Source organism: Ascaphus truei, chromosome 7, assembly GCF_040206685.1.
Source record: "Ascaphus truei isolate aAscTru1 chromosome 7, aAscTru1.hap1, whole genome shotgun sequence".
Taxonomy (NCBI): Eukaryota; Metazoa; Chordata; class Amphibia; order Anura; family Ascaphidae; genus Ascaphus; species Ascaphus truei.
In genome coordinates this window covers 41,815,278-41,840,970 of record NC_134489.1, presented here as the reverse complement: position 1 = coordinate 41,840,970, position 25,693 = coordinate 41,815,278, and the positions used below count along the sequence as shown (strand labels likewise).

At 53.8% G+C, this 25,693-nt stretch overlaps 1 protein-coding gene across 4 annotated transcripts in view; it reads left to right on the top strand.

Moving 5' to 3' along the window:
• Window positions 1-200: 200 nt before the first annotated feature.
• The window catches only part of LOC142499126 (nuclear receptor ROR-gamma-like), a 79,072-nt gene continuing 53,579 nt past the window's right edge, over window positions 201-25,693 (top strand). The window contains exons 1-3 of one of the 4 annotated variants that reach the window (XM_075608069.1): window positions 269-311; window positions 2,050-2,112; window positions 4,424-5,811. In XM_075608069.1, coding sequence (XP_075464184.1) covers window positions 4,506-5,669 — 1,164 coding nt within the window. In that variant the 5' untranslated portion in view covers window positions 269-311; window positions 2,050-2,112; window positions 4,424-4,505 and the 3' untranslated portion in view covers window positions 5,670-5,811. Of the gene's footprint in view, window positions 312-2,049; window positions 2,719-4,423; window positions 5,812-25,693 lie in introns of those variants that run through there. The other 3 variants (XM_075608067.1, XM_075608068.1, XM_075608065.1) reach the window with 3 other exon arrangements.

The window sequence follows — 25,693 nt, the reverse complement described above, 5'->3', positions numbered from 1 at the left end:
TGTTACACGTGAGGAGGAAAAGACAAGAGCAAACAAACCAAGTAGGAACACGGAGCAGGAACATACATGTACAAACAGGTTGGCGTGTTTGGGGCTTGTCTTGTTGGTCTTTGGCTGCCCCCAACGCCAGGCACTGGTGCCAAGCGTACAGTACATGCAATGCGGCGATGAGGTGACTAAGAGAGTGACGCGTGTGTGTGTGTGTGTGTGTGTGTGCGCTCGCCGGCTATAAAAGCTGCCAGGAGAGACACCAAGGAATAATATTAATTAGCTGCTCATCCAGGGGATGACACCGACCGCCAGCTGCTGAGGTGAGCACACAGCAACTTCACGGGATGGGGAAGAGATGAGGAAACAGGGTGCTGAGTGCAGAGTGCTGGATGGATATATGCAGGGTCTGCTCCAGTCTTGCAGCGCAGGGAAAAACAGCACCAGGTTTATTACAGATACCCATTAACGCTCTCTGGGGTGAATGTGAACAGCTCCCATCATTGTATATCACAAACATTCCTGCAGCTTCTCCGTGTTTTACTTGGGGGTTTATGCTTGTATGAGCATGTCATTGCAGACATATGTTTGCATGTCAGATTGGCGTGCTTGGCTTATGTGCGTACACTATGTACATGCACATGTCTTTGTGCATTCACTTCTGTGCCTTTTCTCACACATCCTCTGTTTCTCCTTTTTGCATGCCACTGTCAGTTTTGTTGAACACCCTCCTGTTTGTTCCCGTGTGTTTTTGGAGACATGCAACATGTGTCTTTACTTATCTTAGTACAGCTCAACCCCGTTATAGCGCGATCCGTTACAACGCGGATCCGCTTATATCGCGTGCAAGGGTGGCTCCCAATTTTCTTATTTACGAATACTTTACAACACGATTGTTGGTGTCTTAAATACTTTATTGTACAATGCATATAAGTGTACATTATTTCTAACGCGATCCGCTTATGACGCGGTGTGATTCTCTGGACCCCAAGCACAGCGTTATAAGAGGGCTGAGCTGTATGTACATTCGTATGTATATATATGTGTGTGTGTATGTGTGTGTATCTCATTGAGTGTGCATGTCTGCCTGTGTGCATATTGTAGTGCATGTGCTACCTGTGTGTATTTTCACACACATATGTCCTGTTACATCACAACATTGCACCAGAGCGGGGGGTGTTGTGCTTCCCTGTGTGTGAGAAGACGTGCTGCTCCTTCCCCAGCCCGGGATAATGAGCAGAGGGATGCGACTGTGAGGCTGTGTTCTATGAAGGGCCCTCATCCACCCACAAAGGGGCAGACCTTGAAGTCGTTCAACGACTTTATATTTCAGAGTAAATGAGAAGACAAGAGAATGATCAGAAAAATAATGTTATTTTGTGCGTCTTGCGGCGTTGTGTACATGGATAGTGCTATAGTAATAAAGATATATGTACAATATGTATATCTTTATATAGTGCTCACAGTGTACTCGGTGCTCATCAAATACAATGCAGGGAATTATATAGTACAATAAGGGCCACAAGGAAAGGAAATTCCTGCCCGGAGAGCTTGCAATCTAAGTGGTATGTTGGGAGACTTGCAGTATTATTCTTCGTTATTTGTGAAGCGCCAACATATCCCTCAGCGCGGTACAAGGGGGGCACAGAGATTTGATAATTACATAAACAGGGCAAACGTGCACAACCAGTTATAGAGGTAATGAGGGTGCCCGTGAGTGCTGACACTAGCGGAGATGGCCATGCCTGGCCTTGATGGTGGGTAGGTGCAGTAGATGGCAGCGCTTGGCCATGATAGTAGATAGGAGCGACTGTGGGTGTGGGACAGTAGCCATGGAGTGGCCAACTCTAGTCCTCAAGGGCTACCAACAGGTCAGGTTTTCAGTATATCCCTGTTTCAGCACAGGTGGCTCAATTAGTAACTCAGTCAAAATGACTGCATCATCTGTGCTGAAGCAGGGATATCCTTACAACCTGCCCTGTTGGTGGCCCCTTGAGGACGGGAGTTGGCCACCCCTGGTCTAGGCTATTGAAATGCTTAATTTAAGTGGTGATTTTTCAGGTTTCGCTTAAAGGTGTGGAGAGAAGGTGCTGGGCGTATACGGAGTGTGAGGGAGCTCCACAGGTAAGGGGCAGTGAGGGAGAGAAGGTGCTGGGCGTATACGGAGTGTGAGGGAGCTCCACAGGTAAGGGGCAGTGAGGGAGAGAAGGTGCTGGGCGTATACGGAGTGTGAGGGAGCTCCACAGGTAAGGGGCAGTGAGGGAGAGAAGGTGCTGGGCGTATACGGAGTGTGAGGGAGCTCCACAGGTAAGGGGCAGTGAGGGAGAGAAGGTGCTGGGCGTATACGGAGTGTGAGGGAGTTCTACAGGTAAGGGGCAGTGAGGGAGAGAAGGTGCTGGGCGTATACGGAGTGTGAGGGAGTTCTACAGGTAAGGGGCAGTGAGGGAGAGAAGGTGCTGGGCGTATACGGAGTGTGAGGGAGCTCCACAGGTAAGGGGCAGTGAGGGAGAGAAGGTGCTGGGCGTGTATGGAATGTGAAGGAGCTCCACAGGTAAGGGGCAGTGAGGGAGGGAAGGTGCTGGGCGTGTACGGAGTGTGAGGGAGCTCCACAGGTAAGGGGCAGTGAGGGGAAAGGGTGGAGAGGGGACAGTTATAAGCAGAGCAAGGACATAATGAGTGATCAAAGCTGATGTGTCGAGAGCCTTGAAGGTGAGGAGGAGAATTTTACAGGTGAGCTGAAATGTGATGGGAAGCCAGGAGAGGGATCTAAGGAGATGAGCAGAGACTGTTTTGGGAGAAAGTTACATTATTCTGGCAGCAGAATTTTGGATAGATTTCTAGGGAGAAAGTTGTGATAGCAATACATTATAATAATCCAGACGGGAGAGGATAAGGGCATGCAGTAGGGTTTTAGCAATAAATTACCAGGGGAAAGAGCGGATCTTGGCAATGTTAGAGGAAGAAGCGACACATTTTAGTCATGTCGTGAATGTGAATGGAGAAGGAAAGGGAAGAGTCAAATGTCACTCCTAGGCAACATGCTTTGGTGACAGGATAGATGGTGGCGGAGCCCCATCCACAAGGATATAGCCAGGAGGCACTCAGACTTGGGACTGGATTACAGGCCGGCCCGCCAACAGGGGGGAAGAGGTGGAACAACTGTACCAGGCTCAGCATCTGCGTATGTCTACCGGGATCATTTGCCGCCAGGCCCCAGCTCTCCCCAGCTGCGCCTCCCTCCCTAGCTGATTCGTGCAGGAAGCCAGGCGTAACTTCCGCATCTGCACACCGGCACCAGAGGCCCCCTCTCCCACGGCAAAGTGTGTGGTTACTGTTTGGGGGTGTGAGTATTGTGTGGGGATGAGTGGAGGTGTGGGTATTGTTTGTGGGGGGGGGGGGTAGGTAGGTATTTTGTGGAGGAGTGTGTATCTTTGGGGGGGTAGTGGGTATTGTGTGAAGGTGACTATTGTGGGGGCGGTGGGTGGGAGTGTGGGTATTGTGGGTATTGTGTGCATGTGGGGGGGGTATTATGGGGGAGAGGGGTATTGTGTGGGGGTGTTTGGGGGGAATTATGGGGGGTGGGGAGGAAATTGTGTGTATTGTGTGAGAGGGGGAGATGGAGGGAAGAGAGAATGGATACAGGAGAGAGAGAGAGGGGAAAGAGAGAGGAGGAAGAGAGGGAGGGGAGGGAGAGACATTTGGAAGAGTGTTAGACGGGGAGACTGATAGAGAGGGGTTAGTGAGAGTGAGTGAAAAGGGAGAGAAATACTGGGGGGGAGGGGGAAGATGAGAGGAGGGAATTAAAGGTGGGATGAGAAAGCGAGGAGGTGTAGGAAAGGCAAAACATAAAGCCAAAGGAGTTGATGAGGTCAGTGACAGTATACAGAGAGAGAAAGGGAGAGCTTGTAAAGAACGTAGGATCACGGGTGTTGTTTGTAATAATAGGTGTGACCCCTGCATGCTTAAAGGATGAGGAGAAAGTGCCACGGGATAGGAAGGAGTTAAAGATGTGTGTGAGTGGGTTCCTGAGTTGCGTATATGCCCCTGGTGACCCAGTAACACAGGGACAGGAAGACCCCAGGGCTCACCACTTTCACTGTGGGATGGCAAGGTGACAAAGTCAAACACAGAAGGTACCAATCCAGCTTCCCAAATCCCAGGAGGTGTATCATGTATGCAAGGTCTCCCCAATCCTTTCATGCAATCTATAGAGTTAGCCCTACAGAAAAAAGACAGACATACAGTATTAACAAAGGACTAAAGAGCCAGAAAGACTGCCAATTCTGTGTCAAAGACACAAGTGACCTATGTCCAATTTAGACTGTCCTTCCCTCTGCAGAGTGCCATCAAGGGAATGTCCTTTTACTGATTCTGATTCAGGACATTGGAATCCTTGTACTTTTTAGTAAGTGTGTTGTTATGTCCCATTTCTCAGATTGGGAGTTTCGTCACAGGACAGACCAAGTATCCCCCTGAGTTTCACCCGAACTCGAGAGTACAGAGTGACTTTCACCGAAATGTTCTGCTCCAAGAAGAAGCCACTCCCCTCATGTCCAAACATCATCACACCGGACCAGATCCCCAAGTTTTTCATACCTCCCAAACTGCCTCCTATGCCAGGCAGGGGGGTTTCCAATGGGTTCTTGTGGCTTGATAAGAGAAACTCAAATGCAGGTTCTCAGTCCATCCAAAGAGCGCTGCTCAGGTCAGCGAACCATCATGTCATTCAGGTGGAAGACATGGAGCAGGAGATGGAGACATCAGAGCTGCCTCTTCATCCCTCATTTCCTGCCACCATTATAAGAAGTGCATACCTGGCCGAGAGCCCCCACACCCGCAGGAGAGAGTCTCTCTTCCATGAGATATGTCCAACACAAGCAAGCTGTGAGGAGACCTCTTTGTCTTCAGTGGATCCTGACTATATGTTGAGCTGGAGGACCTCCTCCCCAGACTTAGGACTTCGAAAAGATCCTTCCAGTCCCAAACATCACGGAGGCACCATGGACAGTGACACCACGTCCTCTGCCGAGTCCTCTCCCTTTAACTCTCCTTTGCTGACACGCACAATGGCTGGCACCCAATTTTGCCAAGCCTACAGCAAGCAGCGTCTCTTCTGCCGTACCTTGAGTGTAAAGACCCTGGCACGGGCCAACTCCCTGTCTACTGAGGAGACCAGCTCCACGGACACCAGTCCCAGTGTCCCACGCAGGGAGAGCAAAAGCCATGGGTTGGGGGTATCCATGATATGCCTTGCTCCCCCACCTGTCTTTCACCTTGACTTTATCTGCTGCCAGGAGAGGCTAACCAAGGCGACAGAGGTCATGCTGAGCAAAGGGGGGCTTCTGCGGCTGTCTGCTGAATACATGAAAGAAGTAGGGCGTCTACGGGTGAGGCTGGTCAGTGCTGAGAGCCTGTACAACCCCCAGCAGGACCCCAAGAGCATCAGCTGCTGTGTGACCATGTGCTTGCAGCCAGGGAAGCTGCAGAAACAAAGGAGCACTGTCATCAAGAAAAGCAGGAACCCTATATTCAACGAGGACTTCTTCTTTGAGGGGATGGAGAAGCGGGAGCTGGATGTTCATAGCCTGAAGGTGAAGGTGATAAACCGGGGGTCCAGCATGCGGCGGGATCAGGAGCTCGGGCACAGTGAGCTCACACTCTCCTCCATAATACCCCCCTAATGGGATGCTTGAGGGGTGCAGGATGTGGGCTTGCAAGTAAAGAACATTTTGTTGCTATATACAATGTGCTCTTATAAAGGATACACCGTAAGTAAATGGATACTCCCATTTGTATATTTCAATAAATACCTGGTTTTTGTTACACTGATTTGATTTGTGAGGTACTACTGATGCTCAGTCATACAAAGTCACAATGGACATCATCACTTATCACAAGAATGTGATATCTACAAAACGTGAGAAGGCACAGATATCTATATTCTTGTGCTTTACACTTAGGTATAATTCAAAGTTCTAGGTGCATCAGGGAGAAGTATAGATATGTCATAGATTATGATGCCTTTTAGTGGACAAACAAATGGTCTTTCATAAATGAAATGAGTACAGAACTTTTTAACCCTTCGGTCTCTGCTAAGCAGAATCTGTTTCTCTTCCCACTGATAGGCACACAGACCAGAAAAGTATGTTCAATTCCAGCTTCCAAGTCTTCTATCCGGATACTCATACTAGAAATATAACCACTCCTATTATTGCAAATAACCACTCACTCTATCTCTCAATGACACAAAGATCAGCCAGCACTGATCCTATGTCACCTCATTCATTGTGGCAGACTGATGTATCCGTTTGGAAGCAGTACTGTACATCATTCTGTGGGGTTTCCTACAGACAGGCCCTACAGATCTGCATCTCGTGGGTTTGTGGAGATCGGCAGCACAGTGAAGGCAGGAAAAACACTGAGCACTCGTAAAAAGGCAGCAAGGAAAACACAATGTTCTTAGCATAATACAGTGTGGTGTGGAGGAGGATGAAGGGTAATACATCCATATATTCATGAGCCCTGGGAACATTATGCAGTGCAAGCCCAGTTGTGAGCTTTCTTTGTCTGGGAGACCAAAGCAGAGGTGTGTAATATGATAGATGTGGTCACCTAGGTAGATCTCCAATGTGGGGGAATACAAGGAGGTTATGTAAAAGCAAATGTAAGCTCCGCTTCCATGGAAGTGTAGAACAGTGGAACAGTGTCCTACATTTCAGGGACAATGCAGAGTAAATGAAGACTTCAGTATTAGGGGATACCTTTTTTATTTGGGCTACCCATTGATATTATAAGACACGCCTGTGAGAGATCCCTCTCTTCCTCAGGACGAGTAATACTGATGTACAGAATATTCCAGGAGTTTCACACAACCCAAGTAACAAATGAGGAAGATGATGCAGAGCAGGGTGCACAAACTTTACCCCGTGTGCACCCGTGCCTGCTCTCCTCGGCTCCTCACGACCTCTGCCATGGTAGCGTGACGTCACGTGACCCCGCAGCGTCATTTTATACCGGGTTACCAGGACGACGCGTCGCTGGAAGGGAAGTGTGTTATAGAGGCCTTGCGCGGTCCCCCGGCATTTAATTTAAATGCCTGGGGGGAGAGTGCGGGACCTCTATAACTGCAGTAACCCCCCCCCCCCCCCAAGAAAATCTAGCGCCCCCCAGTTTGCACACTGCTGATGTAGAGTGAATGACAGAGGGTATGGTAATTAAACAGACAGCCCCTGCACCCCCTCACACTGCTGATGGATGGGTGGTCCTACATGGTCTCCACATGTCTCACTGTCCCTTCCATCCATGTATCGCCCTGCCTGTTTATTAACCGTCCCCTCTGCCTTCCCCATCTCTACCTCATCTGCTGCAGATTGTTATCTTGGTTTGTACATCCGTGTGAAACTCCTGGGATCTTTGTAAATGAGTGTCAGGTATGGCATACCAGTGAGCATGTGACCTGTATAAGGGTTAATACACATAGCTATCCAGCTGAGACACTTTTCTACAGCGCATGGAGCCTCAAATGAACAATATCTCCCCTCAATCCGTCCCCATATACCATCTGTCACGCACAGCACACTGGTGAGCGTGTGACTTAGATATGCCACCAGGGTTAATACAAACGGCTACTCTAGTCAACCCACCTTTCTCCTGCGCAATGTGCTTCAAATGACTTAATATTTACCCTTACTCCTTTACCATATATATCTTTAATCTGCCACTTCCACCACCAAAGATAACATAAAAATTATATTTTTACAAAAGAAAACTATACACGTAACATACAAAAATCTGTTGTAGCAAAATGTGCCCGAAAAGGTAAATTACTCACTACAAAGCGTGCAAACAGTTCAATCAGAGCCCAAAAGTATTACTTAGTGAACGTTAACTTTATTATATTTAAAACCAGAGACAGAACATGAAACACAGACAGAGCCCAGTGCTACATCCTATGACACGAATACACGGTACAGTTCCTAAATATATATATATATATATACAGGCAGTCCTCGGTTATCCGACACAATGCGTTACTCAAAATGGCGTTGTAAAGCGAAACGTTGTAAAGCGAAACATGTTTTCCCATAGGAACACTGTTTAAATGAAAGGTTCTGTTCCTGAAGGCATTTTTAACACTAAAATACACCAAATATTGTATGCAGGCAATAAGATATGCAGCACACACATACATTATATAGTGTATATACTGTATCTTATACTATATTAGTGAAAGCACTGTATGCCTGCCTGCCTGCATGCATGCATGCCAGCCTGCCTGCCTGCCTGGATGTCCGGTGTCCCTAGGGGAAATCTCATTGGTCCCTTGGGCCGCCCCCGCACACCTCTCATTGGCCTGAGGCGGAGTGACGACCAAAGGACACACACACAGGGACACACACACACAGGGACACACACACAGGGACACACACACACAGGGACACACACACACAGGGACACATACACACACACAGGGACACACACACACAGGGACACACACACACACACACAGGGACACACACTCTCCCCCGTCAGTTGGACCGCAGCTCACCTTCCACACCCCCCCCCCTCCTCTCCCGGTGCCCCTCCTCTCCCGGTGCCCCTCACTCTCTCCCCCCTCCCCACCTCACCCAAATCCCCACGCTCCGCAACATCCCCAGCCGCACCATCACCCTCACCGTGCGCCGCGGAGGAAGCGCGGCCCTGCTGCTCAGCAGCAAACTCCAGGCTCCTTCCCCCTCGCGGCGCGGCCCGGGCCTCCTGCTCTCCCCATCACGTGCGCCGCTACCGGAGAGGGGAAGCGCGGTGCGGGACTCCCCATCACGTGTGACGCTACCGGAGAGGGGAAGTGCGGCGCGGGACTCCCCATCACGTGCGCCGCTACCGGAGAGGGGAAGCGCGGCGCGGGACTCCCCATCACGTGTGACGCTACCGGAGAGGGGAAGTGCGGCGCGGGACTCCCCATCACGTGCGCCGCTACCGGAGAGGGGAAGCGCGGGCCGGGCCTCCTGCTCTCCCCATCACGTGCGCCGCTACCGGAGAGGGGAAGCGCGGGCCGGGCCTCCTGTTCTCCCCATCATGTGCGCCGCTACCGGAGAGGGGAAGCGCGGGCCGGGCCTCCTGCTCTCCCCATCACGTGCGCCGCTACCGGAGAGGGGAAACGCGGCGCGGGACTCCTGCCACTCTTGCCCCCCCCCCCCAGCTTCCCGAACTCACCTCCTGCCCCAGCCAGATGCCACGGGGTCAAGGTAAGTCACACACCGTCTCCCACCCACGCACTGTCACCCAGTCACCCACACACCCACCCAGTCACTTTCACCCACCCAGCCACTCAGTCACCCACCCACTCAGTCACCCACCCACTCAGTCACCCACTCACTTAGTCACCCACCCACTCACTTAGTCACCCACCCACTCACTCAGTCACCCACCCACTCACTCAGTCACCCACCCACTCACTCAGTCACCCACCCACTCACTCACTCAGTCACCCACCCACACACCCACCCAGTCACCCACTCAGTCACCCACCCAGTCACCCACTCAGTCACCCACCCACACACCCACCCAGTCACCCACCCACACACCCACCCAGTCACTTTCACCCAGTCACCCACTTTCACCCAGTCACCCACCCACCCACTCAGTCACCCACCCACTCAGTCACCCACCCACTCAGTCACCCAGTCACCCACCCATTCAGTCACCCAGTCACCCATTCAGTCAGTCACCCAGTCACCCACCCATTCAGTAAGTCAGTCACCCACTCACCCACCCACTCACTCACTCAGTCACCCACCCACTCAGTCACCCAGTCACCCACCCATTCAGTCACCCATTCAGTCAGTCACCCAGTCACCCACCCATTCAGTCAGTCAGTCACCCACTCACCCACCCAGTCAGTTACCCACTCACCCACCCAGTCAGTCACCCACTCACCCACCCAGTCAGTCACCCAGTCAGTCACCCACTCACCCACCAAGTCAGTCACCCACTCACCCACCCAGTCAGTCACTCACTCACCCACCCAGTCAGTCACCCACTCACCCACCCAGTCAGTCACCCACTCACCCACCCAGTCACTCACCCACCCAGTCAGTCACTCACCCACCCAGTCAGTCACTCACCCACCCAGTCAGTCTCCCACTCACCCACCCACCGACCCAACTCACCCACCCAACCACCGACCCAAAGTCACCCACCGACCCAAAGTCACCCACCCACCGACCCAAAGTCAAACCGACCCAAAGTCACCCACCCACCGACCCAAAGTCACATACCCACCGACCCAAAGTCACACACCCACCGACCCAAAGTCAAACCGACCCAAAGTCACCCACCCACCGACCCAAAGTCACCCACCCATGACCCAAAGTCAAACCGACCCAAAGTCACCCACCCACCCACTCAGTCAAGTGTCACACACCCACCCAGTCACCCACACACTCAGTCAACTCAGTCACCCACCTAGCTGTCAAGGGGGGGGGGGAAGCCTAACCCTGTCGTACGCCCCCCCAAAATTACATCCCGGGCAACGCCGGGTCTCTCAGCTAGTTATATATATAACTAGCTGAGAGACCCGGCGTTGCCCGGGATGTAATTTTGGGGGGGCGTACGACAGGGTTAGGCTTCCCCCCCCCCCCTTGACAGCTAGGTGGGTGACTGAGTTGACTGAGTGTGTGGGTGACTGGGTGGGTGTGTGACACTTGACTGAGTGGGTGGGTGGGTGACTGAGTGGGTGGGTGACTTTGGGTCGGTTTGACTTTGGGTCATGGGTGGGTGACTTTGGGTCGGTGGGTGGGTGACTTTGGGTCGGTTTGACTTTGGGTCGGTGGGTGTGTGACTTTGGGTCGGTGGGTATGTGACTTTGGGTCGGTGGGTGGGTGACTTTGGGTCGGTTTGACTTTGGGTCGGTGGGTGGGTGACTTTGGGTCGGTGGGTGACTTTGGGTCGGTGGTTGGGTGGGTGAGTTGGGTCGGTGGGTGGGTGAGTGGGAGACTGACTGGGTTGGTGAGTGACTGACTGGGTGGGTGAGTGACTGGGTGGGTGAGTGGGTGACTGACTGGGTGGGTGAGTGGGTGACTGACTGGGTGGGTGAGTGAGTGACTGACTGGGTGGGTGAGTGGGTGACTGACTTGGTGGGTGAGTGGGTGACTGACTGGGTGGGTGAGTGGGTGACTGACTGGGTGGGTGAGTGGGTAACTGACTGGGTGGGTGAGTGGGTGACTGACTGACTGAATGGGTGGGTGACTGGGTGACTGACTGAATGGGTGACTGAATGGGTGGGTGACTGGGTGACTGAGTGGGTCGGTGACTGAGTGAGTGAGTGGGTGGGTGAGTGGGTGACTGACTTACTGAATGGGTGGGTGACTGGGTGACTGACTGAATGGGTGACTGGGTGACTGAATGGGTGGGTGACTGGGTGACTGAGTGGGTGGGTGACTGAGTGGGTGGGTGACTGAGTGGGTGGGTGGGTGACTGGGTGAAAGTGGGTGACTGGGTGAAAGTGACTGGGTGGGTGTGTGGGTGGGTGACTGGGTGGGTGTGTGGGTGGGTGACTGAGTGGGTGACTGGGTGGGTGACTGAGTGGGTGACTGGGTGGGTGTGTGGGTGGTGACTGAGTGAGTGAGTGGGTGGGTGACTGAGTGAGTGGGTGGGTGACTGAGTGAGTGGGTGGGTGACTGAGTGAGTGGGTGGGTGACTAAGTGAGTGGGTGACTGAGTGGGTGACTGAGTGGGTGGGTGACTGAGTGGCTGGGTGGGTGAAAGTGACTGGGTGGGTGTGTGGGTGACTGGGTGACAGTGCGTGGGTGGGAGACGGTGTGTGACTTACCTTGACCCCGTGGCATCTGGCTGGGGCAGGAGGTGAGTTCGGGAAGCTGGGGGGGGGGGGGCAAGAGTGGCAGGAGTCCCGCGCCGCGTTTCCCCTCTCCGGTAGCGGCGCACGTGATGGGGAGAGCAGGAGGCCCGGCCCGCGCTTCCCCTCTCCGGTAGCGGCGCACGTGATGGGGAGAGCAGGAGGCCCGGCCCGCGCTTCCCCTCTCCGGTAGCGGCGCACGTGATGGGGAGAGCAGGAGGCCCGGCCCGCGCTTCCCCTCTCCGGTAGCGGCGCACGTGATGGGGAGTCCCGCGCCGCGCTTCCCCTCTCCGGTAGCGTCACACGTGATGGGGAGTCCCGCGCCGCGCTTCCCCTCTCCGGTAGCGGCGCACGTGATGGGGAGTCCCGCGCCGCACTTCCCCTCTCCGGTAGCGTCACACGTGATGGGGAGTCCCGCACCGCGCTTCCCCTCTCCGGTAGCGGCGCACGTGATGGGGAGAGCAGGAGGCCCGGGCCGCGCCGCGAGGGGGAAGGAGCCTGGAGTTTGCTGCTGAGCAGCAGGGCCGCGCTTCCTCCGCGGCGCACGGTGAGGGTGATGGTGCGGCTGGGGATGTTGCGGAGCGTGGGGATTTGGGTGAGGTGGGGAGGGGGGAGAGAGTGAGGGGCACCGGGAGAGGAGGGGCACCGGGAGAGGAGGGGCACCGGGAGAGGAGGGGGGGGGGGTGTGGAAGGTGAGCTGCGGTCCAACTGACGGGGGAGAGTGTGTGTCCCTGTGTGTGTGTGTGTGTCCCTGTGTGTGTGTGTCCCTGTGTGTGTGTGTCCCTGTGTGTGTGTGTCCCTGTGTGTGTGTCCCTGTGTGTCCCTGTGTGTGTGTCCCTGTGTGTGTGTCCTTTGGCCGTCACTCCGCCTCAGGCCAATGAGAGGTGTGCGGGGGCGGCCCAAGGGACCAATGAGATTTCCCCTAGGGACACCGGACATCCAGGCAGGCAGGCAGGCTGGCATGCATGCATGCAGGCAGGCAGGCATACAGTGCTTTCACTAATATAGTATAAGATATAACATAATAAATAATATATTATATAGTATAATATAATATTATATAGTATAATATTATATATGTACGCTCTTACGACGCTTTGCAACATTGTTTATGTGAATATGTATATATATACACACATACACAACGTTGCAAAGCGTCGTAAGAGCGTTGGATAAGCCATTTTGGCGTTGTAAAAATGAATATAGGTATGCATTGCATAGCGTTGGATAAGCCATTCGTTGTAAAGCGAAGCGTTGTAAAACGAGGACTGCCTGTATAGATATCTTTTTAATAAATTGGTCTTTTAGTTTAACTCTTTGGCCAAAGTGTTGTAAGCCCTTGAGCCCCTCCAAGGCAGACCACATCTCAAGGGTCCTAACACTAATATAAATTCCTAATAACCTGTACATTACCAGGAAGAAAGATTTATAATAAATCCTGTATATTTAACTTTAATATACATTGATCAGATCTTTTTCCAAAGGGTCTTAAATAGAAATTGATATTTTAGGTGTCCAGCGTGGACACTCCCTTAGTTGAAATCTTACTCATAATTAAAAAGGAGGGCTTTATATTCTAAATTCCCTTCTTTGAGAACAACATAAGCCGGCCCCTTTCATCAATTAGCTCAACAGTTTTACGACTTCAAAGAAAAAAAAACTTTCCTTTGGGCTCTTTAATAAACTTTGCCTCAATATATAAAAAATTTCAGACAAACGCCATCTTCCCTGTTGCGTCTGTGTACTTAATATTCACGTCAGGATATAAGATATGACCAGCTAATGTCTATTTTTGCTGGAAAAACAGTTATCCGTCCTTGGCACCTCCTAATCATGAAGTGTTTAGTATAATTCGATTCGTCTCAATGCGACTGTTATAAATATGTTATTGTTGAGAATAGGTGTCAGCCCGATGATATCTTCATATTTACTCTTTTTGGAATACCTTCTTAGCCACTGCTCCTGATACTCTGTGGAATCCCCCCAAAGAATGCCTTTAATGGTATATTTAACAGGGTTCCGTTTATTCTATGTCAGGGAAGCCATATTTCAATCCCCCCACTTGCAAAACCAGATGTTGACTCCAGACCCCCTTATCACTAGATCGGCACATAAACTAGGCCTGCTCAGGGGTTTGACCGGCAATAAAAACAATTCTTCTATTTTTAAAACAATTTGTAACCAGCATTAACCTCGTGTGCCAGTTTGATTAAGATACTTAATATCCCATGATATTATCATCGCAATAAGTTATCAGTGCTGAGGAAGGGAGAGAGCTCTTGAAAGCTTGTTATTCATTATTATTCCAAATATAAAAGGTATCTCCTAATACTGAAGTACTCATTTACTCTGCATTATCGCAACTGGACTAACACAGCTATTTCTAATTAATTGAGGAACAGTCTGGAAACTTCAGAACATCTCACATCCTCCTGTTATAGAGAAAGAAGAGTCATTATTTTCTTTCATGTCTCTTCCTTCTGACAAACCTGATGAAGGGCCCTGTGACATTTGATAGATAGTAACCATGGCCGGTACAAGGGTATTTGGCGCCCTAGGCAAACCTTCAGCCTTGCGACGCAAGGGGGTGGCGGTGCTGGGGGCGCGATAGCTGGCAGGATACCCGGTGGCAATGTGGGTGGTTTCGGCGGTACTGCGGTGGGGCCGGCCATGGGGGGTGGCGGTGCTGGGGGGGGGCAATAGTTGGCGGGATGCCCGGCGACAATGCGGGGGGGGGCGGCGGTACTGTGGTGGGGGCGATAGCTGGCGGGACGCCCGACGGCTGGCGGTGAAGCGGGGGGGCCCAGCGGTACTGCGAGGGGGGCGGAAGCTGGTGGGACACCCGGCGGCTGGCGGTGATGCGGGGGGCTCGGTGGTAATGCGGTGTGGATGGCCACAGGGGGTGGTGGTGCTGGGGGGGTGGACGGCCGCGGGGAATGGCGGGACTGCGGTGGGGATGGCCGCAGGGGGTGGCGGTGCTACGGGGGGGAGGGGACGGCCACGGGGGCTGGCGGGACTGCGGGGGGCCCTGGCGGCAGGTCACAGCAGTTGCCGCCGGCCCTGTCCTGCTGCAGGCACCTGTTTGGCTCGCGCGTGCTGGGCCTCCCTCTAACGCCGGTGCGCCTGAAGCTTAGCCCAGCTGACTTCCGGCGCCGCAGTCAGAGAGACCCCACACCACACTGTTTTTTTTTGTTTTTTTTAAATAGCCACGCAGGGGTCCCGGGCGGCCGGGCGACGCCAACACCGGCTGTCCCCCCCTGTTGACGGCCCTGAAGCCCCGCCCCATAGTAAGGCAATGAGAGCCAAGGCCCGCTCCGTAGTCAGCCAATGAGAGGCAAGCCCCACCCCGCAGTCAGCCAATGGGAGCGCACAAACCCACAGACAAACAGATTTTGAGTTTTATATATATAGCTATAATTTGTGGTGTTACATATCTCATATGAATCAGTACAGTGACTCTTAATCTCAGAATCACTCCATACACATATTATATATATATATATATATATATATATATATATATATATATATATATATATATATATATATATATATGTCAATGAAAAAATAGTTTGCACTCACGGTTTCTCAAATGAAGGCAGATGCTCGTCCCATATAGAAACATGTACAGGGTAAAGGGGGAAATCCAGGTAACAAAGAGACAGCACACCGCAATATGATGAAGTAAATAAAGTGTATTAACAACACAGGGCAGCCAACGTTTCGGTCCTCAGAGTGGGACCTTCCTCAGGGCAGTGCCTCCAATATTGGCAATCAGATTACTCGCTGGATCAACATCCTTCCCATGTTTACTTATTTGGTATATCCCTGTATACCTTTCCTTTCTAAAAAAAAAAAAAGTCCAGACCTTTTTTTTTTTTTTAACATATCTAATATATCTGCCATCACAGTCTCCATGGGTAATGAATCCCACACTGTAACTGCCCTTACTGTAAAGAACCCTTTCCTTTGTTGCTGGTGAAATCTCCTTTCCTCCAACCTTAAGGGATGGCCCCGAGTCCTTTGTACTGCCCGTGGGATGAATAGTTATTTTGAAAGCTCCTTGTACTGTCCCCGAATATATTTGTATATAGTTATCATATCCCCTCTTAGATGCCTCTTTTCTTATGTAAATAAATCTAATTTAGCTAGTCTCTCCTCATAAGATAGATTGTCCATCCCCTTTATTAATTTGGTGGCTCTTCTCTGCACTCTCTAAACTGTATTCAAGGTGATCTCACTAATGCTTTATATAGTGGCATACTTATGCTTTCGTCTCTTCCATCGACCCGTTAAATTTAAGATAAGATTTCGATATAGTAAAAAAAAAAAAAAAAAAAAAACCTATAGCGCAGGAATAATTATTACTGCCACAGAGATGGCAAAGTGACGCTACAGGTTGTCGGACAGTGTTTGTTACCGTGGCAACCAATTTATTTTCATTTTAAATATTTCATTTATCTGAAATGGCTCCAGCAGACTGTCTGGAGATTTAGTACAAGGTGCAGAATAACATTTCATGTTTTGTATGAAGACCGGTGTTTCGTCACTTGTACTGTATTGTATGTCTTTATTTGTATAGTGCCATAAATATACATAGCGCTTCACAGTAGTAATACATGTGGTAATCATATAAATAACAAATAACAAATAATACAAATAATAGGTCATGGGAATAAGTGCTTCAGACATAAGAGTAACATTAAGGAAGAGGAGTCCCTGCTCCAAGGAGCTTACAATCTAATTGGTAGGTAGGGAGAACGTACAGAGACAGTAGGAGGGAATTCTAGTACACTGGCGACACACTTTATTCGAGCTCGGCTAGTCCCACGAATTCGGGTATAACCGGGTGTATTGAGGTTTGTGACTGTTTTCTGCCCGAGTGCATTGAGGTATTTTCCAGGCAGGAATTGAAGCATTTTATTCCCGCTGGCTGCAATACTGCACAGTATATATATATATATACTGCATTACAATTCATGAATTTATGCCATCTGGTAGACACGCGAAGCATTGCAGCCTATTAAATCCTAATCATTATCATTTAACAGATCAGCCGCCCGTCAGCCAGGCATGAACCCAGGCTGGGAAGGCAAACGCAACGGGGCTTGTCAGAGGTGAGGAGCGGCGCATTCCAGGTATCTGCCAGGTACATACTGGGTATTTGCTCGAATAAAGTGTGTCGGTGCAGTAAGTGTGTCTGCATCTGCAGGGGGCCAAGCTTTATGTGTCATGTGTCCAGGATTATCCACAGTGCTATTCATATGCTTCTTAAAGCAAATGTGTCTTAAGGTGGGTCTTAAAAGTGGATAGAGAGGGTGCTAGTCGGGTATTGAGGGGAAGGGCATTCCAGAGGTGCGGGGCAGTCAGTGGGAAAGGTTTAAGGCGGGAGAGGGCTTTAGATACAAAGGGGGTAGAAAGAAGACATCCTTGAGAAGAACGCAAGAGTCGGGATGGTGCATAGCGAGAAATTAGGGCTGAGATGTAAGGAGGGGCAGAAGAATGTAAAGCTTTAAACGTGAGGAGGAGAATTGAGTGTGAGATACGTGATTTAATCGGAAGCCAGGAGAGGGATTTCAGGAGGGGAGATGCTGAGACAGATCTAGGAAAGAGTAGAGTGATTCTGGCAGCAGCGTTTAGGATAGATTGTAGGGGAGACAGGTGAGAGACAGGGAGGCCGGACAGCAGGAGGTTGCAGTAATCGAGACGGGAGAGAATGAGGGCCTGAGTCAGAGTTTTAGCAGTCGAGCAACAGAGGAAAGGGCGTATCTTTGTGATATTGCAGAGGAAAAAGCAACAAGTTTTAGAAACATTTTGAATGTGAGAGGAGAATGTGAGAGAGGAATCGAGTGTGACCCCTAAGCAGCGTGGTTGGGCTAATGGGTGAATGATCGTATTTCCAACAGTAATGTGTAAAGAGGTAGTAGGGCCAGGTTTGGGAGGAAGTACTGTATAAGGAGCTCTGTTTTTGCCATGTTAAGTTTCAGTCAGTGGATGGCCATCCAGGATGATATTCCAGAGAGACATTCAGAAACTTTGATCTGTATAGCAGGTGTAAGGTCAGGGGTTGAAAGGTAAATTTGTGTGTCATCAGCATAGAGGTGACATTTAAACCCAAAAGATGTGATTAGGTCACCTAGAGAGAGTGTGTAAGGAGAAAAGAGAAGGGTTCCCAGGACAGAGCCCTGGGGTACCCCCACAGAGAGATCGATAGAGGAGGAGGAGGTGTTAGCAGAAGAGACACTGAAAGTACAATGGGAGAGGTAAGAGGAGATCCAGGATAAAGCTTTGTTCCGAATACCAAGAGTATGGAGAATGTGGAGGAGAAGAGGGTGGTCCACGGTGTCAAATGCTGCAGAGAGGTCGTGTAATATGAGCAGAGTGTAATGACCTCTGTCTTTGGCAGCATGGAGGTCGTCAGTTATTTTAGTGAGGGCTGTTTCTGTGGAGTGAGCAGTGCGGAAGCCAGATTGTAGAGGGTCTAAGAGAGAATAGGTATTGATAAATTGTAGCAAGCGAGAGAATACAAGATGTTCAAGGAGTTTGGAGGCAAAAGGCAGGAGGGAGACAAGTCGATAGTTAGAAGGACAGGTAGGGTCAAGCTTGCTGTTTTTGAGCAATGGTATAACGGTTGCATGCTTGAAGGAGGATGGAAAAGTACCAGAGTAGAAAGAAGAAAAACTTTAAAAAAAAAAAACAATTCCAAGATGGCGGCTGCACCGTTTGGGTTGGAACTTCTGGCAGATCTACGTTAGGGCGGCAGAAAGTTACCCCCAAAGTTTCATCACAATCGGTCAAGGCATTCGGGCTGTGGAGAGAGAACACGCAGACACAAACAGACAGACAGACACCCAAAGGGGCCACAAAGTGTAACTGAAGTCTTCACTCTCCTCACACCCTTCCCTCACTCACCTCACGTACTTCCCTCACTCACTAGCTCACCCACTTCCCTCACTCACTAGCTCACCCACTTCCCTCACTCACTGGCTCACCTTGCTCACTCACTCACTTCCCTCACCTCACTCACTCACTCACTTCCCTTGCTCGCTCATCCAAATATGATCTGTATTTACACACTGCACACTAGAGGGCAGACTCCTGCAGCACAACAAAGAGCAGAGACACAGCGAGCACACACACACAGACAGCGAGCATTCACACACACACACACACACACACACACACACACACACACCCACACACACACACCCACACACTGAGCACACACACACAGTGAGCACTCACACACACAGAGTGAGCATACATACAACCCCCCAAATACATATAATCACCCCCCCCCCCAATATATACAACCACCCCCACCCCCCAATACATATTTTTTTAAAAACACTCCCCAAATACATACAAAACACACACTTTCCTTGGGGGTGGTCTCAGGTCTCTGGTGCCCCGGCTCTCCCCCCGCTGCTGCGGACCTCCTGCCAGGCTTCCCCCTCTCACCAGCTGCGGCATCAGAGAGAGGCCCGGCGCGCAACGGAGGCAGAGAGAGGCCCGGCGCACCCCGGAGGCAGAGAGAGAGGCCCGGCGCGCCCCGGAGGCAGAGAGAGAGAGGCCCGGCGTGCACCGGAGGCAGAGAGAGAGAGGCCCGGCGTGCACCGGAGGCAGAGAGAGAGAGGCCCGGCGTGCAACGGAGGCAGAAAGAGAGAGGCTTGGCGTGCACCGGAGGCAGAGAGAGTGAGAGAGAGGCTCGGCGTGCACCGGAGGCAGAGAGAGTGAGAGAGAAGCTCGGCGTGCACCTGAGGCAGAGAGAGAGAGGCCCGGCGCGCCCCGGAGGCAGAGAGAGAGAGGCCCGGCGTGCACCGGATGCAGAGAGAGAGAGGCCCGGCGTGCACCGGAGGCAGAAAGAGAGAGGCCCGGCGTGCACCGGAGGCAGAGAGAGAGAGGCCCGGCGTGCACCGGAGGCAGAGAGAGTGAGAGAGAGGCTCGGCGTGCACCTGAGGCAGAGAGAGAGAGGCTCGGCGTGCGCCGGAGGCAGAGAGAGAGGCCCGGCGCGCCCCAGAGGCAGAGAGAGAGAGGCCCGGCGTGCACTGGAGGCAGAGAGAGTGAGAGAGAGGCTCGGCGTGCACCGGAGGAAGAGAGAGAGAGGCCCGGCGTGCACCGGAGGCAGAGAGAGTGAGAGAGAGGCTCGGCGTGCACCGGAGGAAGAGAGAGAGAGGCCCGGCGTGCACCGGAGGCAGAGAGAGGTCTGGCGCGCCCCAGAGGCAGAGAGAGAGGCCCGGCGCGCACCGGAGGCAGAGAGAGTGAGAGAGAGGCTCGGCGTGCACCGGAGGAAGAGAGAGAGAGGCCCGGCGTGCACCGGAGGCAGAGAGAGGTCTGGCGCGCCCCGGAGGCAGAGAGAGAGAGGCCCGGCGCCCCGGAGGCAGAGAGAGAGAGGCCCGGCGCGCCCCGGAGGCAGAGAGAGAGGCCCGGCGTGCACCGGAGGCAGAGAGAGAGAGGCCCGGCGTGCACCGGAGGCAGAGAGAGTGAGAGAGAGGCTCGGCATGCACCTGAGGCAGAGAGAGTGAGAGAGAGGCTTGGCGTGCACCGGAGGCAGAGAGAGTGAGGGAGAGGCCCGGCGCTCACCGGAGGCAGAGAGAGTGAGAGAGGCTCGGCGTGCACCGGAGGCAGAGAGAGTGAGAGAGAGGCTCGGCGTGCACCGGAGGCAGAGAGAGTGAGAGAGAGGCTCGGCGTGCACCGGAGGCAGAGAAAGTGAGAGAGAGGCTCGGCGTGCACCGGAGGCAGAGAGAGAGAGGCCCGGCGTGCACCGGAGGCAGAGAGAGAGAGGCCCGGCGTGCACCGGAGGCAGAGAGAGTGAGGGAGAGGCTCGGCGTGCACCGGAGGCAGAGAGAGTGAGGGAGAGGCTCGGCGTGCACCGGAGGCAGAGAGAGTGAGAGAGAGGCTCGGCGTGCAACGGAGGCAGAGAGAGTGAGGCCCGGCGTGCACCGGAGGCAGAGAGAGAGAGGCCCGGCGTGCACCGGAGGCAGAGAGAGTCGAGAGAGAGGCCCGGCGTGCACCGGAGGCAGAGAGAGTGAGGGAGAGGCTCGGCGTGCACCGGAGGCAGAGAGAGTGAGAGAGAGGCTCGGCGTGCAACGGAGGCAGAGAGAGTGAGGAGAGGCTCGGCGTGCACCGGAGGCAGAGAGAGTGAGAGAGAGGCTCGGCGTGCACCGGAGCAGAGAGAGTGAGGGAGAGGCTCGGCGTGCACCGGAGGCAGAGAGAGTGAGAGAGAGGCTCGGCGTGCACCGGAGGCAGAGAGAGAGAGGCCCGGCGTGCAACGGAGGCAGAGAGAGAGAGGCCCGGCGTGCACCGGAGGCAGAGAGAGTGAGAGAGAGGCCCGGCGTGCACCGGAGGCAGAGAGAGTGAGGGAGAGGCTCGGCGTGCACCGGAGGCAGAGAGAGTGAGAGAGAGGCTCGGCGTGCAACGGAGGCAGAGAGAGTGAGGGAGAGGCTCGGCGTGCACCGGAGGCAGAGAGAGTGAGAGAGAGGCTCGGCGTGCACCGGAGGCAGAGAGAGTGAGGGAGAGGCTCGGCATGCACCGGAGGCAGAGAGAGTGAGGGAGAGGCTCGGCGTGCACCGGAGGCAGAGAGAGAGAGGCCCGGCGTGCACCGGAGGCAGAGAGAGTGAGAGAGAGGCTCGGCATGCACCGGAGGCAGAGAGAGTGAGAGAGAGGCTCGGCGTGCACCGGAGGCAGAGAGAGTGAGGGAGAGGCCCGGCGCTCACCGGAGGCAGAGAGAGTGAGAGAGAGGCTCGGCGTGCACCGGAGGCAGAGAGAGTGAGAGAGAGGCCCGGCGTGCACCGGAGGCAGAGAGAGTGAGGGAGAGGCTCGGCGTGCACCGGAGGCAGAGAGAGTGAGAGAGAGGCTCGGCGTGCAACGGAGGAAGAGAGAGAGAGGCCCGGCGTGCACCGGAGGCAGAGAGAGTGAGGGAGAGGCTCGGCGTGCACCGGAGGCAGAGAGAGTGAGGGAGAGGCTCGGCGCGCACCGGAGGCAGAGAGAGTGAGGGAGAGGCTCGGCGCGCACCGGAGGCAGAGAGAGTGAGGGAGAGGCTCGGCGTGCACCGGAGGCAGAGAGAGTGAGGGAGAGGCCCGGCGCGCACCGGAGGCAGAGAGAGTGAGAGAGAGGCTCAGCGTGCACCGGAGGCAGAGAGAGTGAGAGAGAGGCTCGGCGTGCACCGGAGGCAGAGAGAGTGAGAGAGAGGCTCGGCGTGCACCGGAAGCAGAGAGAGTGAGAGAGAGGCTCGGCGTGCAACGGAGGCAGAGAGAGTGAGGGAGAGGCTCGGCATGCACCGGAGGCAGAGAGAGTGAGGGAGAGGCTCGGCATGCACCGGAGGCAGAGAGAGTGAGGGAGAGGCTCGGCGTGCAACGGAGGCAGAGAGAGTGAGGAGAGGCTCGGCGTGCACCGGAGGCAGAGAGAGAGAGGCCCGGCGTGCACCGGAGGCAGAGAGAGTGAGAGAGAGGCCCGGCGTGCACCGGAGGCAGAGAGAGTGAGGGAGAGGCTCGGCGTGCACCGGAGGCAGAGAGAGTGAGAGAGAGGCTCGGCGTGCACTGGAGGCAGAGAGAGTGAGGGAGAGGCTCGGCGTGCACCGGAGACAGAGAGAGTGAGGGAGAGGCCCGGCGCGCACCGGAGGCAGAGAGAGTGAGGGAGAGGCCCGGCGTGCACCGGAGGCAGAGAGAGTGAGGGAGAGGCTCGGCGTGCACCGGAGGCAGAGAGAGTGAGAGAGAGGCTCGGCGTGCACCGGAGGCAGAGAGAGTGAGGGAGAGGCTCGGCGTGCACCGGAGGCAGAGAGAGTGAGAGAGAGGCTCGGCGGGCACCGGAGGCAGAGAGAGTGAGAGAGAGGCTCGGCGTGCACCGGAGGCAGAGAGAGTGAGAGAGAGGCTCGGCGTGCACCGGAGGCAGAGAGAGTGAGAGAGAGGCTCGGCGTGCACCGGAGGCAGAGAGAGTGAGAGAGAGGCTCGGCGTGCACCGGAGGCAGAGAGAGTGAGAGAGAGGCTCGGCGTGCACCGGAGGCAGAGAGAGTGAGAGAGAGGCCCGGCGTGCACCGGAGGCAGAGAGAGTGAGAGAGAGGCTCGGCGTGCACCGGAGGCAGAGAGAGTGAGGGAGAGGCCCGGCGTGCACCGGAGGCAGAGAGAGTGAGGGAGAGGCTCGGCGTGCACCGGAGGCAGAGAGAGTGAGGGAGAGGCTCGGCGTGCACCGGAGGCAGAGAGAGTGAGGGAGAGGCTCGGCGTGCACCGGAGGCAGAGAGAGTGAGAGAGAGGCTCGGCGTGCACCGGAGGCAGAGAGAGTGAGAGAGAGGCCCGGCGTGCACCGGAGGCAGAGAGAGAGAGGCCCGGCGTGCACCGGAGGCAGAGAGAGTGAGAGAGAGGCTCGGCGTGCACCGGAGGCAGAGAGAGTGAGAGAGAGGCTCGGCGTGCACCGGAGGCAGAGAGAGTGAGAGAGAGGCTCGGCGTGCACCGGAGGCAGAGAGAGTGAGAGAGAGGCTCGGCGTGCACCGGAGGCAGAGAGAGTGAGAGAGAGGCCCGGCGTGCACCGGAGGCAGAGAGAGAGAGGCCCGGCGTGCACCGGAGGCAGAGAGAGTGAGAGAGAGGCTCGGCGTGCACCGGAGGCAGAGAGAGTGAGAGAGAGGCTCGGCGTGCACCGGAGGCAGAGAGAGTGAGAGAGAGGCTCGGCGTGCACCGGAGGCAGAGAGAGTGAGAGAGAGGCTCGGCGTGCACCGGAGGCAGAGAGAGTGAGAGAGAGGCCCGGCGTGCACCGGAGGCAGAGAGAGAGAGGCCCGGCGTGCACCGGAGGCAGAGAGAGTGAGAGAGAGGCCCGGTGTGCACCGGAGGCAGAGAGAGTGAGAGAGAGGCCCGGCGTGCACCGGAGGCAGAGAGAGTGAGGGAGAGGCTCGGCGTGCACCGGAGGCAGAGAGAGTGAGAGAGAGGCTCGGCGTGCACCGGAGGCAGAGAGAGTGAGGGAGAGGCTCGGCGTGCACCGGAGGCAGAGAGAGTGAGGGAGAGGCCCGGCGCGCACCGGCATCAAAGCGAGGCCCGGCATGCACCGGAGGCAGAGAGAGTGAGGGAGAGGCCCGGCGCGCACCGGCATCAAAGCGAGGCCCGGCATGCACCGGAGGCAGAGACCTGCAGCTGGGGAGAGCTGGTGTACCGTGGCAACGAGAGAAGCAGCAGCAGGGCAATGAGGTTGGGTTCCAGCGATGGCCAGCCGGGCCCCCCACCCCCTACAGCCACCGGGCCTGGGACACTGGTCCCGGCTCTCCCCCCTGTCGGCGGCCCTGGTGGCAGAAAGAAAATAGTGGCTCTGTGTTATTTCAAGAGAGCTGAACCGTTTAGCAATATGGCAAAATCCTACATAATACGCGTCATCCAAAGACAGAAAAAGGGATTATTTGTACAAATAGTAATTATTTATTTAAAAAAGTGAAATGTGAGTTTGAAAATAACACACACGTAGTGTGGCCTCCTTAGTAACAAAGCAGTGGCACTGCGCAGCCTGTAATGGCAGCACACGTGGTGCGTGGCCCCTGAGGACACAATTGTGCTTAGGAAGGGGGAAAAGACTTTTAAATAGACAGAGATGCATCGGGGGGGAGAAATGTTTGTGTGGTTTCCCCTCCGTGGTGGCAGGGTGACGGTGTCTGTGGTCCTGACAAGACGGCTGAAGAAAGATGTAATTTTTCCGCCTCGCTTCACGCGGAGGAAAGAGGAGATGGAGGTGAGATAAGAGCATGCACCTTCTGCCTGAGCGTCTATTACTGTGCTATTACTATTAATAAAGGGGTCAGTACGCAGCTAGAGTACACTGTCTGCGTCCCTGGATCAGGCAGAGTGCGTCTTCCACAAACAATCCCTGTGCATGCCCCCCTCCCGACTCGCTCACTGCGCCCCCATAATATAATCACCCCCACTCACTATGCCCCATAATATAATCACCCCACTCACTGTGCCCCATAATATAATCACCCCCACTCACTGTGCCCATAATATAATCACCCCCACTCACTGTGCCCCATAATATAATCAACCCCACTCACTGTGCCCCATAATATAATCACCCCCACTCACTGTGCCCCATAATATAATCACCCCCACTCACTGTGCCCATAATATAATCACCCCCACTCACTGTGCCCCATAATATAATCACCCCCACTCACTGTGCCCCATAATATAATCACCCCCACTCACTGTGCCCCATAATATAATCAACCCCCACTCACTGTGCCCCATAATATAATCAACCCCCCACTCACTGTACCCCATAATATAATCACCCCCACTCACTGTGCCCCATAATATAATCAACCCCCACTCACTGTGCCCCATAATATAATCACCCCGCCACTCACTGTGCCCTAATAATAATAATAATAATCTCTACTCACTCAGTACACCTGCATAATATAATCACTCCGACTCACTCACTGAACCCCATAATAATTACCCCCCACTCACTGTGTCCCCATAATATAATCACCCCCACTCACTGTGCCCCAAAATATAATCACCCCAACTCACTCACTGTGCCCCAAAATATAATCACCCCCAACTCACTGACTGTGCCCCCAAAATATAATCACCCCCAACTCACTGACTGTGCCCCCATACTATAATTAACCCCACTCACTCAGTACACCTCCATAATATAATCACACCCCAACTCACTCACTTCGCTCCCCATAATATAATCACCCCCGTTCACTGTGCCCCATAATATAATCACCCCCCACTCACTGTGCCCCATAAAATACTCAGTGTCTTTCAAGCTAAATGACTGTCATTGGTTGAAGTGTGATGTCATTGGTTGAAGTGTGATGTCATTGGTTGAAGTGTGATGTCAGGATAACATTGTTTTATTTACAAAC